The sequence below is a fragment of the Uloborus diversus genome, chromosome 2 (assembly GCF_026930045.1).
Source record: "Uloborus diversus isolate 005 chromosome 2, Udiv.v.3.1, whole genome shotgun sequence".
NCBI lineage: Eukaryota > Metazoa > Arthropoda > Arachnida > Araneae > Uloboridae > Uloborus > Uloborus diversus.
In genome coordinates this window covers 215363905-215378825 of record NC_072732.1, presented here as the reverse complement: position 1 = coordinate 215378825, position 14921 = coordinate 215363905, and the positions used below count along the sequence as shown (strand labels likewise).

Here is a 14921-nt window from a genome sequence, read left to right as displayed (position 1 = left end):
TTGCTTTCATTTGACTGTTTTTGGCGTGCTATCATTTTATTTTCCCACCGCCACCCTCTGCAGCATCACCGTCGACCGGTTCCTCATGATGCTGCTCCTATAGCGAAAGCCGTCTCTAGGTTGCATCCATATCCTACGCACACGCGCATACATACACACACCTACACACACATACGCAAACACATACACACACGCATACATACAGACACCTACACCTACACACACGCATACATACAGACACCTACACATACACACACAAACACATACAACTACCCACACAAACACATACAACTACCCACACATTCATGCCCGCACACAGACACAAACACATATGCTTACACACACATACACATACTCCGCCCGCACGCACACAAACACTCATACACACAACTACCAACACTCATGCCTGCACACAGACACGAACACGCATGCCTACACACACATACACATACCTCCCCCCTACACACAAACACACATACCCTCCCCCCACACACACAAACACACACGCCTACATACACACACACACACTCGTGATTGCGAAAAATATAATTTGAATTCAAGATGACAAAATTCAAATTAATATTTTTTTTTTCCAGACTTGATGAAATTCTAAAATCTAGGGAAAAATTTCTCCTCAGCGTTTTACTTGCTACTTTGCATGCGTGCTACACAAAAGTTAATGAACTCAAATTCATAAAAATACCAGAAAGTATTGAGAACCAAAAGTACTTTGAGCTCCTAAAATTTCAGGCTTTCAGTGTGATAAAATTTTCCGTAATCTGAACTTAAACATGTCTATTCGTTACGACAGACAGAATTTCTATTTCTTTTTTTTTATCCCTCTTCGAAAGAACACCATCGAAGGAAAAATGAGTTTTTTGAGTAGAGTGTTGAGTTGAAAGGAAGAAATCTGTTCTTGCTAATGATACACTAAAACCACTCCTAACGGACACCCCTCTTATGCGGACAATTTTTAATACCCCGAGTCCAAGGCACTTTTAAACCCCTGTCCTGTGGACCCAATTCTATTGCGGATATATAATTTTGTCCTGTTAGTATCCGCATTAGTGGGATTATACTGTATTAAAGAAAAGAAGATGCGAGGTGACAAACTTGAGGGCTTTGAAAAAAAGCTATTTTTCACTTGAACGGTTTTGATAGCCACTTTGTTTGACATTATCTTTTAGAAAATAGATATTTAAGCTCTGAAACTGTAGTAACCCATTAAAAACAAGTACTTTCATAATGTAATCTGAAAGTACGAGCCTTTGAATTATTTTTATTCAGATTTTATAAAAATCTAAAATCCAGGAAAAAAATTCCGTGCGTGCTTTTTCACGAGTTTTCACGCGCACTATAAAAAATCTAATTGAGCTCAAATTTCCAAAAATACTTTAATGTATTAACAGCTAATTGTACTTTGAGCGCCAAAAATTCAGGCTTCCAGTGTGATAAAATTTTCTGTAAATTTAGTCTAAATTTCACACAAAAAGCTAATCCGCCATTTTGGATCTCATTTTTCGCAGATCCTAGATCATCAGGATTTGGATTGGATCTAGGAAGCTGAAAATTTGCATAGGTTAGTTCCAAAGGCATCTATACACTTCTGTAAAATTTCATCCAAATCGGAGATGGTTGAACGGGGAACCCTAGGTTACTTGACATGGAATGACTCTATATTTGCTAGTAGTAAAAATGTGAAAAGGCAGAAAAATGTCAACATATTTCGTGTTTTTTTTTTTTTTTTTGTACGTTGTTCTGAAGTTAGATTTCAATTCCGTATTTCATGACCTTCCCCCCCCCCCATCCTCCCCTTCACGAGGCTGAAAACAACACAATTTGGATACCGGTCTTTATTTCATCAATTTCGGATTCCAAAAATTTTCTTTGCAACCATATTTTGTGTCATATTTTTTCACATTAATTTTGTAATTACTTATAAAAATTTCAAACTAACTTATGCAGCTGGGTGACACACTACAGCGGGTAATGTTTTGGGGGAGAATAAATAAATACCAAAAATGATTATTTATCGACTGTTAAAACAAATTTCGCACAGGGCCGCTAAAACTCGAAGCACACCCCTGTGTCATACCATGACGGGTGATAGTCTAGTTGTTAAAATATAACCTGATCAGTGACGCTAAAAACAGAGTAAATGTTTCACATTGCCCCACTATTTCACTCTACCCCATATTCCCCTACTTCAAATAAAACTATTTTTAGTAATACTGCAATTCGAAGAAGTGCTGTATGCATCGTCGCAACATAGCAACAGTAAGATATCTAAGTCACAGAATAAATGCTAGCTTTTCTACTGTTGCTATGAGGCGACGATATATTGACGAGTTTGAGTTGGAGAGAGCCCATAGAGTAAAGAAGTTTACGGCACCGTCTATGGTAAAAGGAGATGCAATTGAAGCCGGAATTGTGGGATACAGCGGTGCAATGACAGGTGTTACCACTCCAAACAAATTTTGTATTTCCTGTTTCCGTTGTATCATATTCAAACTTGAGATCTGGCAACCCATTTTTGGTTTTGAAAAAGAATAACAAAAATATTAGCGTTCTTGTAGAATTACGTTACGCATACGTTAAGAAAAGAGTTGTGTTATATATTCATCTTTAAGATGTACGGATCATAAGATAAAAATGAGTTACCTTCATCACTGTAAATATCTTCATCAAACTTTCTTTCCTGTGCTGTGAAATAAATTGTGTTTAAAAACAAAAGCCGAGTCTGTAGTCAGAACAACAGGTGAGGTTCTGAAAACATGATCGCTTCGCGAGAATAGTTTTCACCAATCTCGCAAAGAGACCGAAAAAAGTAGCTGGCGGATTGGTTTACATTTTAATTCATTTTTTAATGCAATTTCAAAAACGTGCTTCATAAACTTGCAATAATATCAAAGTTTAAATTAGCAACCAAATGCGATTCAGACATGGAATGTTTTGAATCAAAATGTATCTCAAGATATTTAGCAAGAAGCTAAGGATCTTGGGATACAGCGGTGCAACTTCCGGCTTCAATTTCGTAGTATTCGCAACTCCAACGAACTATGGGGGCACTGCAGTCACTGTCTAATGGCGGAATTAAAAACTGAAACAAACGCATGTGGTAACGAAGAAAATGCTAAAAGTGTTGTGATTTTTGTTGTTATGTATGATTTTTTCGCTTTATGCATTTGAAAAGATTTTTCAAAGTCTTTTGGTTATTCTGACCCATATAGAAAGAGATTAGAAACCAAAAAGTATTACGAAAGTAAACAATTAATGCAGAACACACAGTAAGTTGTTCTGAAGCAGCCATTTTCACGATGTTGAATTCGGAATTCATAAATTTTTGGTTCGCTTCGAACGGCATTTTCATTTTGTACCGTTTTTTCTATACATTAGTACATATTAAGTTCAGTTTCGTGACATTTCCGGCATTTGTTGACATTTTTGTCACATAGTGCACATACGTGGCAGACTGTCAAGAGTAACGTTTAATACTAGATAATTTATTTCTATGACTATATGATTGGATATCTAAAGAAATCATGCATTTAATTCATTCGTCATGGAAATGATTTACCTGATATGCGAAATCTTGTCAAGATACATTATTCTTTCACACAATTTTAAAACCATAACCTTATAAACAGATTTTTGGCGAACTTTTATTTTTTATTGTTCAAATTCTTAACGTTCTTTCTGGATTTTTCAATCTGTTCTGCAATAAATATTTTCAAGAAAATTTATTTGCATACTTTCTATTTCAGTAGGATACTGTAGTAACAAAGGTTATTTAAATCATTTATGTGGAATTAGGTTAAGGAAAAGTGTCCAGTCAATGTTGTTAAGTTCGTTTTTTTTTCTTCATCGAATTGAAAAACTGATATTTATTCAAATTCACTCAGAACAAAATAAATAAAATGTGTACTCACAGTTTATATTTGGTGGTAGTTTTCTTTTCAGTTGATTGACCATTATTTCTTTTTACTTATCGAATTCTGTAATCTTACTATCATTTTATTCCACTCATGATAAAAATTAAAAATGGTTTAACTAAAAACGCGAAATCTCGCCAAGGCTACTTTGCTCGCACAATTCCAAAACTATAACCCTAAACAAATTTGGCGAAACCTTTCAGCTGCGAATAAAAGGAATAAAGTAAATTCTTTCTCGGTGAAACATTTTTCATTTTGTTCTACGATAATATATTCAAGAAAATATTTTGCACACCGTCCATTTCAACTAAATGCTGCTGTAAAAGATGGTTAGTTAAATTAATTTAAGATTAAAAAAAACTCATATTCTTACAAATTCATACAAAACAATAAAAAATTTTACCTGGTATAACGTTATCCAATTTTGTTAATCCAGAGTTTTCTTGTTTACGCTTCCACCATTTAATACTTTTTTGAAAGAAATAAGGAAAACTAATTTATTTTGAGAAGCTCGAAAATACTACTAAGGGAGGAATTAATTTCTGTTGTTGAAGGCGTTCTTAGACATGTTGAATGCGTTACTCAGAACAAACTGACCGCGTTTACGTCAACAGATACACGTGGAGCGCAACGTGGCAATGTTTTAGTTGCATTCGCAGTTTTATAAATCACCGCAAGGTAGCGTATTCGAGCGCTGGAGTTCCGAATAGCAGGGCCTCTCTATGTAATTTCTTTACTCTATGAGAGAGCCACTGATTCCACGCGAAAAAACAGCGAAAAACTTAGCATTTGAAAAAAGAGATTATGATGTTTTTCACCGTACGTTTTAGATTTCCTGAAAACTTTCATTAATTTGGAAATACGTGAAAATATCTGGATTGGGCTGTCTGATTCAAGACCGGGTGGCTTCTCCTGGGCAGATGGCACTGCAGCAAACTTCACCAACTGGGCTTATGGCGAGCCTTCGGACACAGTAGTTGGACAGAGTAACGTAAGATATGTATTGAATTTCGTCTATTTTTCTGAAAAACATGTTCGTTCTGACATCAATTTAGTCTCTAATGAATTAAGTCACATTAATAGTCCAGTTATACGTTTTTTTTTTAAATAAACATTTAAAAAAAAAAACATTAAACCTTACTTGGAACAAACCAGGCCCTACTAAATTTCGCTAACGCTTAAACGCTGAAACTCATGGCAACAAAGAGGACGCTATAGGGAACCCCCGTTTCCATTACGTTGCCATTGATTGGTGGAAGCAGGGGGGTTCCGTTCAGCGCCTTTTGCGGCCAAATGGGTAACGTCCAAACAAAAATAAAGAAACGTTGACGTTGATTGGTGGATGCAGGACCGGATCATAGTTGCATCGGTTACACACGGAAAAGTCATAAATTGTCAAGGCCCGTTAAGCGTCAGCGCCATCTAGTGGGGCCATGAACAAACCTAACCTGGCAGCGTCGTAATGCTAGGATTAGCATCTGAGTTCGAAATTTCAGAGGGTGGGAAGGGATTTTGTCTTTCAACCTGTATAAACTCATAAATATTCGTTTTTAGGAGGACTGCGTAGAACAGCGTTTCTGCGTCGCGCATGGTATGAGGCATTGTTCAGCAAAAGGGAATGGGGAATGGAATGACAGGTCTTGTTTTCATGAGCTGCCTTTTGTTTGCCAAAAAGGTAAGGTTTTTGTTTTGATTCTGTAACTGTTGATAACTTTAGTGCATCTATTTCACTCAGTATTAAATGTTTTGCTTAGTATGTTTTTGTGTAGTGACGAATCCAGGGAAGTGGCTATCGGGCTACAGCTCTTCATACCAGAATCACTGATCCCGTTAAATTCCTTAAGAATTAGTGAATACTTTGATTTAAAAAGTTCAATGTTTACACATTCTGGTGAGATGATCCCCGAATTCTCCTCTCCCCAACATTATCTAAAATTGTCTGCAATATTTTTCTTCGAACTGTTTTCTCGGAAAAATTCTAGGGGAGATTCTTCGAACATTTCCCTCGGTCATCAAAGATAACCTACTATTGTATGTTTTGACTCTTGTCAATTTTTTTTTTTTTTTTTGAGCAATCACGATTGCTTATTATTCTCACTTGACTGTTTTTGATGATACGCTGATTTTGTTTTCCCACCAGCACCCTCTGCCATCACCATCGTCGCGTCGACCGGCCTCACGATGCTGCTCCTCTCGCGAAAACCGTCTCCAGGTTGCGTCCATATCCTACACACACGCGCCTACACACTCATGCCTGCGCACAGACACAAACACACACTCCTACACACACACATACACACACTCATGCCTGCACACAGACACAAACACATATGCCTACATACACACACACGAACGCCTACACACACACCCGCGCGTACACACACAGCACTGCATACGCAAAACGCACGCACGTACATACATACACACATATACACGCACCCACATACATGAGCCAACACAAACACACACGCTCATTCATACACACACACGCTCGTGATTGCGAAAAACATAATTTGAATTCCAGATGCCAAAAATTCAAATCAATATAATATTTTTCTTTCTTTTTTTTTTCCTTTTTTTTTCATCGTTGTGGTTTTTTCAATTAATTAGCAAAAACAAATTCAACAATAAACAAAAAATATGCTAATCTTCTTAATGAATCCTCTCTCTCTAATAAGTACGGGTGAGAGAGCGAGGGAAAAACTTCCAGAATGCAGTACAATAAGTAATGTGATGAAATCAGAACGAAAACCATTTCGTCAAAGATTTGAGCGTTCTTGTTTTATCAAGCGCTACGTGATATGGTGACGAAATGGTTGTCAAAAATAAAGAAATAGTGCGAGGATTGATCAATCGTCAAAGTTGAAAGTTTAATTTCTGACAGTCCACATGAGTTTTAATAAGTTACCTTAAGCTTTAGTAGTTCACCAAAAAAAATAAATGCCATAAAAAAACTTATTTGAAATTTGACGTCTTGAATTCAAACTATGTTTTTCGCATTCTGAGATTGCGATAGGACCCTACTCGTTGAGTTTCTTGTTTCTACAAATAGACTTGTATGGAAATAGAGAAGAGAACCACACCCGTCATATTATGACTGGTGGTTTTTACTTCCTTTTACAAACGAGCTGATGTGTGCATCACATGACTTCCTTTTACGCCAATTTAATGTCATTTTCTCATTATTGGCGGTTTTAATGTGATTCAATAGTTAACTCTTTAAATATCACCAGTATTGGCCAAATTGAAACCAAATTTAAAAGTATCCGCCAAATTATAACACCACTTGAGTTTACATCGAAATTAACAATGATTTCCCCCGAAAAAGAGGCAAAATACTCCCTTTGGAGCATCCGAATGCAGCCAAATGGAAGGTGCACAACTAGACCCCACTAGGAGTCTATGTACCAAATTTAAACTTTCTGGGACATTTCCGTTCTTGAGTTATGCGACATACATACACACATATACGTAGATACGGACGTCACGAGAAAAATCGTTGTAATTAACTCGGGGAACGTCAAAATGGATATTTCGGGTATTTATACGTTCTTAGGCACTTATCCGCGTGTGGTCGGGTTGAAAAGAAAACTCAATTTCAAATTTTTTTCGCGAATACAATACTTCCTTTTTACTTCCTTTTACAAAAAAGGAAGTATTGTATTCGCGAAAAAAATTTCACTCAAAATTCGGCCTTAATTTCCATTTTTTTCACCCCCGAATTAATGTTGAGTTTTTTTTTTTCAACCCGACCACACGCGGATAAGTGCCTAAGAATGTATAAATACCCGAAATATCCATTTTGACGTTCCCCGAGTTAATTACAACGACTTTTCTCGTGACGTCCGTATCTACGTATGTATATATGTGCGTATGTATGTCGCATAAATCAAGAACGGTATGTCCCAGAAAGTTGAAATTTGGTACGTAGACTCCTAGTAGGGTCTAGCTGTGCACCTGCTCTTTTGGTTGCATTCGGGTGTTTCTAAAGGGACCTTTTGCCCCTTTTTGGGGGGAAATCATTGTTAATTTCGATGTATATTTAAGTGGTGTTATAATTTGGCGGACACTTGGCGATATATCGCCAGTCTTTTGGTCGCCAAGTTTTGTCTCCAACTTGGCGACAAATTTAGTGATTTTTTTTTTTAAATTTGGTTTCAATGTGGCCACTGGTGGTGATATTTAGAGAGTATACTATTGAATCACATTAAAATTGCCAATAATGGGAAAACGACATTAAAATTGGAATAAAAGGAAGTCATGTGATGACACACATCAGCTCGTCTCCTTTAGGTAACGCTAGGCATATCCATAGAAGAAGAAATAGTCATTAGGATGCGGTAATATAGATTTGGTTATTATGGCAAACGCGCACTCTTATACCTGCGATAAATATTAAATTTACAGTGTTATACCTTTATGGGATTTGTATTTCCTAGGGATTAGTAATCTGGAAATTTTGTATTTAGATGAAGTTTTGCTTTTTAAGTTCATCTATGTGAATGTTTTTCCTAAAAAAACGTAATTTTACTCCCCTTTCCCTTTTTAATCTGCTTGAGCCTTGAATGAATGCGAACGATGTAAACATAGCGACGAAAATTTGTCCTCTTAATAAATATCAGGTTGTCAATAATCAGGTAGTCTTATACTCTTGTTGTCACGGTAATCTGAAAAATCAGAGCAACATCAACTTGGTCCAGTGTTGCCAGATGGTCAAATCCAGATTTCCCCAATTCCCTCCCAACTTTTCCCCAAAAAGAGATGTTTTCTATCAAAATTCCCCAAATACAAAAATTATTTTTCCACTAATATTTTTATAAAATGAATCGACTTTCCCTGATATTTTTGTCTCTTGAAAAAAATTTTTTTTCCCCAAGTAGCCAAATTTTCTTATAAAATTCCCCAACTTTTTTTTCTTCCCATTTTCGCTTTTTTTTTTCTTTATCTTTATCTTTTTTCATCTTTACTAATAATAAAGCTGAAAGTCTCTCTCTCCGGATCTCTCTCTCTGTCAGGATCTCTGTGACGCGCATAGCACCTAGACAGTTCGACTGATTTTCATGAAATTTGGCAAAGAATCAGTTTATAGCATGGGGGTGTGCACCTTTAAGCGATTTTTCAAAAATTGGATTTTGTTCTTTTTCTATTCCAATTTTATGAACATTTTCCAGAGCAAAATTATCATAAGATGGACGACTAAACTACCAAGTTATCATAATGTGGAACCGTAACATGGGCAAGCCAATTGGCGAGAAATTCATCATGCATTATTTGTGGTTTGGGGTCAAAATGTCGCCACCGAAATGTCGCGGGACAAAATGTCGCGGCCAAAATGTCGCCGGGTCAAAATGTCGCTTGTCCAAAATGTCGCCAGGCCAAAATGTCGCCGATCCAAAATGTCGCCGGCCCAAAATGTCGCTGGGCCGAAATGTCGCCGGTCCAAAATGTCGCCGGTCCAAAATGTCGCTGGTCCAAAATGTCGCCGGGCCAAAATATTGCCGATCCAAAATGTCGCCGGGCCGAAATGTCGCCGGTTCAAAATGTCGCCTGTTCAAAATGTCGCCTGTTCAAAATGTCGCCGGGCCAAAATGTCGCCTGTCCAAAATGTTGTAGATCCAAAATTCGCTCATTCAGTTGGTAAGAAAAATGCAAATGTACAAAAATGCTGTTTAACACCAAATTTGCAGAATAAATGATTACTGCCTTTAATGAATGTCTTCGTTAAAAATGGGACTGGACTAACTGAATTTCTTGATAAATTCTAAAAAGATTATTCCGTTTTGATTTGCAACTCTCGGCTGTTTTTCAGCAAACAAATAGAATACAAGCGTTACGTTATCTTATTTCTTGTGACTCGCTATCTACCAACTGTAAAACGTTCTGACGGCGTTCAGTTCTGACGTTCGATAAATTATTTTAAACTTTTCTTCAAGAATAGTGTGCGTTTGTATGTGACCGATTTTTTGGGACCATTCTACGTCAAAACCTGTAGTAAGAATTCGAACGATACCCGCAAGTACCCATATATGATTTAGGGCTGCGTGGTTTCTTTGCGTCAATTCGTTCAAGATAGTGGAGTAACTGAACGTTTTCATCGATATGCGTGACTGTCATTGCTCAAAAAATGATGAACGGAATCAAATAAAATGTTAGGAAGCAGCAGGGGGACAGATTTTGGGGCCAATAACACCAGAGGGTGGAGCAATCGAATGTTTTCTTTCCTTTCTTTTTTATTATCTGTGACTGATATATCTCAAAAAGTAATACAGTAGACCCTCGTTTTCGGCGGGTTTATTAAGCAGATGAGTTTCGGTTTTACGCTGATGCGGCAATACAAACAGGTAACATTTTCCTCTCTTTCAAAACCCAAGCTCCTATAGATTGCAGATTACTCGTAACTAACGCATTTTGGCGTGCTAATAATCGAACTTGGGTCCTTAGAGACATTTTATGCGATTGGTTCTAGAGCTTTTTCCATCAGAAGTAAAGTGATTAAACTCACACAGTTCAGAACTCACTGGAAGAAGAGCTTTTAGGAGTGACAAAGGAGGTCAAAACCAACGAGGATACCGACTCCGGTGACACACAACCAAAAACGCTCACATTGAAGATTTTGAACCAGCATTCGTAGACAATAGAAATGATCTTTTTTTCTGATTTGTTAGTAAAGGAAGATTTTATCAAGGAAATGACGCAAGTGATCGTGGATGCGTTAATGCTCCGCAAAGAATTAGAGGAAAAATTCTTAATGACTACCAAAAGACTATCATAGCCAGCTCTTCTTCATAAACAGAACACGAAATTAGTTTGTTTTCTTTATGCACATTATGCATAAAAATCGATATAAGTACACATTAAACTTATTATACAATTAGTCATCACTAGAATGAAGTATTTTTTTATCTACTGAACCTAATCCCTATTTTGACACTAATATTAGGTCTCAATTTACGCGGTTTCGATTTACGCACATTTCCGTGGAACATAACACCCGCGTAAAACGAGGGTCTACTGTACAAGGGTTAAGACAAAATTCGGTCTGCAGGTATATCTTAAAGGGCGAGTTGCTCATTTATTTTTGGCTTTAGTCATCCCAAAAGGATGGATCACCGAATAATTTTTATCGTTTTATGTGACTGCTATATCTCAAGAAGTAATGCGAGGATTCATACAAAAATGTAGCATACAAGTGAAATTAAACGAAAACAAGCCTTATTTTCGTTCTAAGTTGAGTTTCGTAATCGTTTACGTGAGTCAGTGTAATTAAATAAACAATGAAAAATATACTGAACTTAAATATGAGAAGTTGAGCAAGATATCAATAAAATCTAAATTAGCCGTGTATTCCTCTCATTTTTGTAGCACTTTAACTAACGTGGGTGTTAAATAAAAACTGAGTTTGCATTCTTATACAATTTTGCGTAGTAAAAATTCACTAATTAAAATAGCAATTTTTTCTGAGAGAGAAAAACTTATTTGTTTATTATTATTATTATCAATATTCTTTTCTTTCTGAATTACCAAGCTATATTAAGCTGGATCTATTACTTTTTGAAACTCATTTTAAAAATAAATCTAGGTCAAAATTGATCTGAATAATCTCATTGATATCAGTCATTTCACCATACATTATGAAATATTTTTCTTTTCTATTTAAAATTGGAAAATGTGATTCAGCTGACAAGCGCTACTTCGCAAGCATGAAAGTATCCTCTTGAAAACCTTCAATAAAATAGCTGTTCTGAAATTGTCTCTTGATGTTCTATTGAATATATAAATTTCGTGAATGTTGAGAATTGAAAATATTTGTCATCGCGTAGAGTCGTTTTTCAAAAATCTGAGTGAAAGACACCTGTTTTAGCAGCTATGGGTTTCATTGATTTCAAAAGATTTGACGGTGAACATTTCGACGTAATTTCAGAATTTTACTCATAAGAGATCGGAGTTCCCACGGCAATAATCTGTCATCTCTGTTAAACATTTGTTTTGCTGTCCCTAAATCCCGGTCGCAAAGGACATACAAATGTCCTCTCAGAGGAGAGTCTCGAGCAGTCTTATTTAACTTCTTCAGTTTCATTTCCAGAAAAAGTCTCAGAATAGTTTTGATCTTACTTTAACCAACGTATATCTTACTGAAAACGTACAGTTGTTTTTTTTTTTTTTTTTTTTTACAGTTCTTAGGGTGATGTTAATAAATCTATGAGAAAATTAAATTTCATTAAGATGCTTTTCTACTTTATTTCTACCCGGCCCGTGATTTCGAATTTTTCCAGTGAAAGGGGAGAGGGAGGATAACGGGCGTATAACCAATGCAAATTTCATAGGATTGCTATAAAAACCACTTCCACTTGTATATATAGAAAAAAAAAATCAAAGTCGGAGGCTATTCCGCCTGATCCCCTAAATGGCTGACCTGTCGCTACCGTAATAATATGCTAGAGTGAAGGAGTTATTTGTTTTTACTTCGTTACGCCAAAAAATACAAACCGCCTATTCTCTTGCCATATTCACATTGCGCCTCATTATTCTTTCATTCGCGTTTAGGACAGTTTAGTTTTACTTCCATACCAATTTTTTGTCTGAATCCTTGCGTTACATCTTGATCCTTTGCGTAACATCTTGAGTATTATTATTAATCAGATTAAACGAGAAAGAGAATTCCGTTGCAGCAGCCTTTCGCATGTTTACGTTTGTAATAGTATACAGAAAAACGTATGTTTTTCTGAAAACTATTAATTTTCTGGAATTTGTCTGATGTTTGCGAATTAAGACAGAAGAAAACTTTTGGATTTTTCGAAGGAACTTACTTTGAAGGGCAATTAATATTCTTTCGCAACTTTTATGCTGAAAAGCATCGACGTACATTTAAATTTTTCGTACCAATTGAACTAGCGAATTTTGGGACGGCGACATTTTGGACCGGCGACATTTTGGACCGGCGACATTTTGGGCCGGCGACATTTTGGACCGGCGACATTTTGGACCGGCGACATTTTGGACTGGCGACATTTTGGACCGGCGACATTTTGGACCGGCGGCATTTTGGGACGGTGACATTTTGGCCGCGACATTTTGGGCGTATACCATTATTTGTAAATATACAGGGGAACCTGTATATCTTTTAATTTTCTAGTACGTGCAAAACCGTGCGGGTGCCACTAGTCATAAATACAATCGCCTGACCGAGAGATAAGAAATAGCCAAATATTTTTTTTTCTACTCACATTTACTACTCTGCTTCTGTATGTGCAATTATACTATGATTTTTGTATATATTTATCCAAGAACATTCTTCATACACTTATTTTTGCCTGTTTCAAGTATCAACTAATAACTCACGCAAGACTATTAATGCAAATTCCGTAGCATAATATTCCACATAATACGAAATGCGAATTCCATAAAGTTGAGCAAAGCTAAACCAACGCTGTTTGAATGTAACTACCAGATGTCAAGACGCAAATTTAACCACAATTTTTTTCCCCAGGTTTTCCCCAAGAAAAAAATGTTTCCCCAAAGAATTCCCCTCAAAACCCATTTCCCCAAAATTTCCCCAGAGAGCACCAGATTTCCCCAAAATGGGGAAATTTCCCCCAATCTGGCAACACTGACTTGGTCAAATGAGGATGATAAGCAATTCGTGATTGCTCAATAACTTTTGAATAAATTATAGTTACATGTTCACTTTCAGGTGTAACCAAAATGTCAGCAATTGAAGCACCATTGGATGCGAAATTGTGTTCAGAAAACAACAACTCCGGGTGGAAATATCGAACTTCTTGCTTCAATTTTGTTAAGGAAAGGAAAACCTGGACCGATGCCGAAGAATATTGCAAAACAGAGTATACGGGACATTTGATCACTCTGAGGGATAAGACTTATGATATGTTCATCGACTACATGCTAAAAGATATCACAGATGATATTTGGATAGGAATACAATTGAAAGTACGTGAAAATTTTTTTGAATTACTTTATATACACGTATAGTCTGGCCACCGATGAGATGGAAATGCACATCCGGTTTAAAGGCGGAAATGACGAATCTAATATTTTTCAGGGATGTCAGCTTTTTCAGATGTACCTTAGTCTCTATATCAAGCAGAGTCACCTTGAAATTAGCGGACCACGTGCATCCTTAAAATTTTTACATTTCCCCTCATTCAGATAAACTCGTCTTAACTGGTCTTTTGCCGATTCCATATCATCTGTGAGCATACTATAAAGGGCTATCTTCCCGAAGGTTCCCTAATCCGGGAAAGTCACTACTGTGATTGGAACATGGGATCCTCGGGTGTGATACGGGTAAAGGACTACAACCCAAATTCAAAATAATAGAATATTTCCCCCTATTTGGAAAAAAGTTGATTCTAACCAAATATACGTGCAATTAGATATTTAAATGAACGTGTTACCTTTCTTGAACCTTAAAGTGTGCATTTCATTTCAAATATACTCAATTAAAAATAATCTTGGACAGAATAATCCAAAAGTTGATAGTGGTGAAGATTTACATTGAGTCAAAAAAATTAGAATATTTAAATTAAAAGGGGAAAAAACAATTTAAAAGAAAGAATTTCAATACTAGAATGCGTCATTTTTTGCTGAATTCAATGCTTTAATCCTTTCTCACACGGATTCTACCACCTGTTTACATTAAACGTTTTTGACAGTTTCCATACCCTCTTTAATGCGGCAACGAACTCAATTTTGTTGGCGGGCACCAGGTCTTGAACTGCTTTCTTTAGATTTGACGGTACCACAAATTCTTGATCGTATTGAGATTGGTATGGTAGAGTTGCTTGACCAGTTTAATACCGAAATTCCTCTTTCTGTTTAAAATCTATGAGTCGATTTAGAGATGTGACACGGAGCAGAATCTCGCTGAAAGATAAAATGTGTCACTAAATGTGTAACTGCTGTGCCTCAGATGAAGTATCATGCAGTGTTATTGATAAGCAGCGGAAGTCACGCATTGTTGTATTTTAA

At 36.5% G+C, this 14921-nt stretch overlaps 1 protein-coding gene across 1 annotated transcript in view; it reads left to right on the top strand.

The window, feature by feature from the left end:
* Positions 1-14921, top strand: part of LOC129217678 (C-type mannose receptor 2-like) — a 55187-nt gene that overhangs the window by 10575 nt on the left and 29691 nt on the right. Inside the window, exons 4-6 of the mRNA XM_054852009.1 lie at positions 4763-4923; positions 5487-5607; positions 13624-13880. Coding sequence (XP_054707984.1) covers positions 4763-4923; positions 5487-5607; positions 13624-13880 — 539 coding nt within the window. The remainder of the gene's footprint in view (positions 1-4762; positions 4924-5486; positions 5608-13623; positions 13881-14921) is intronic.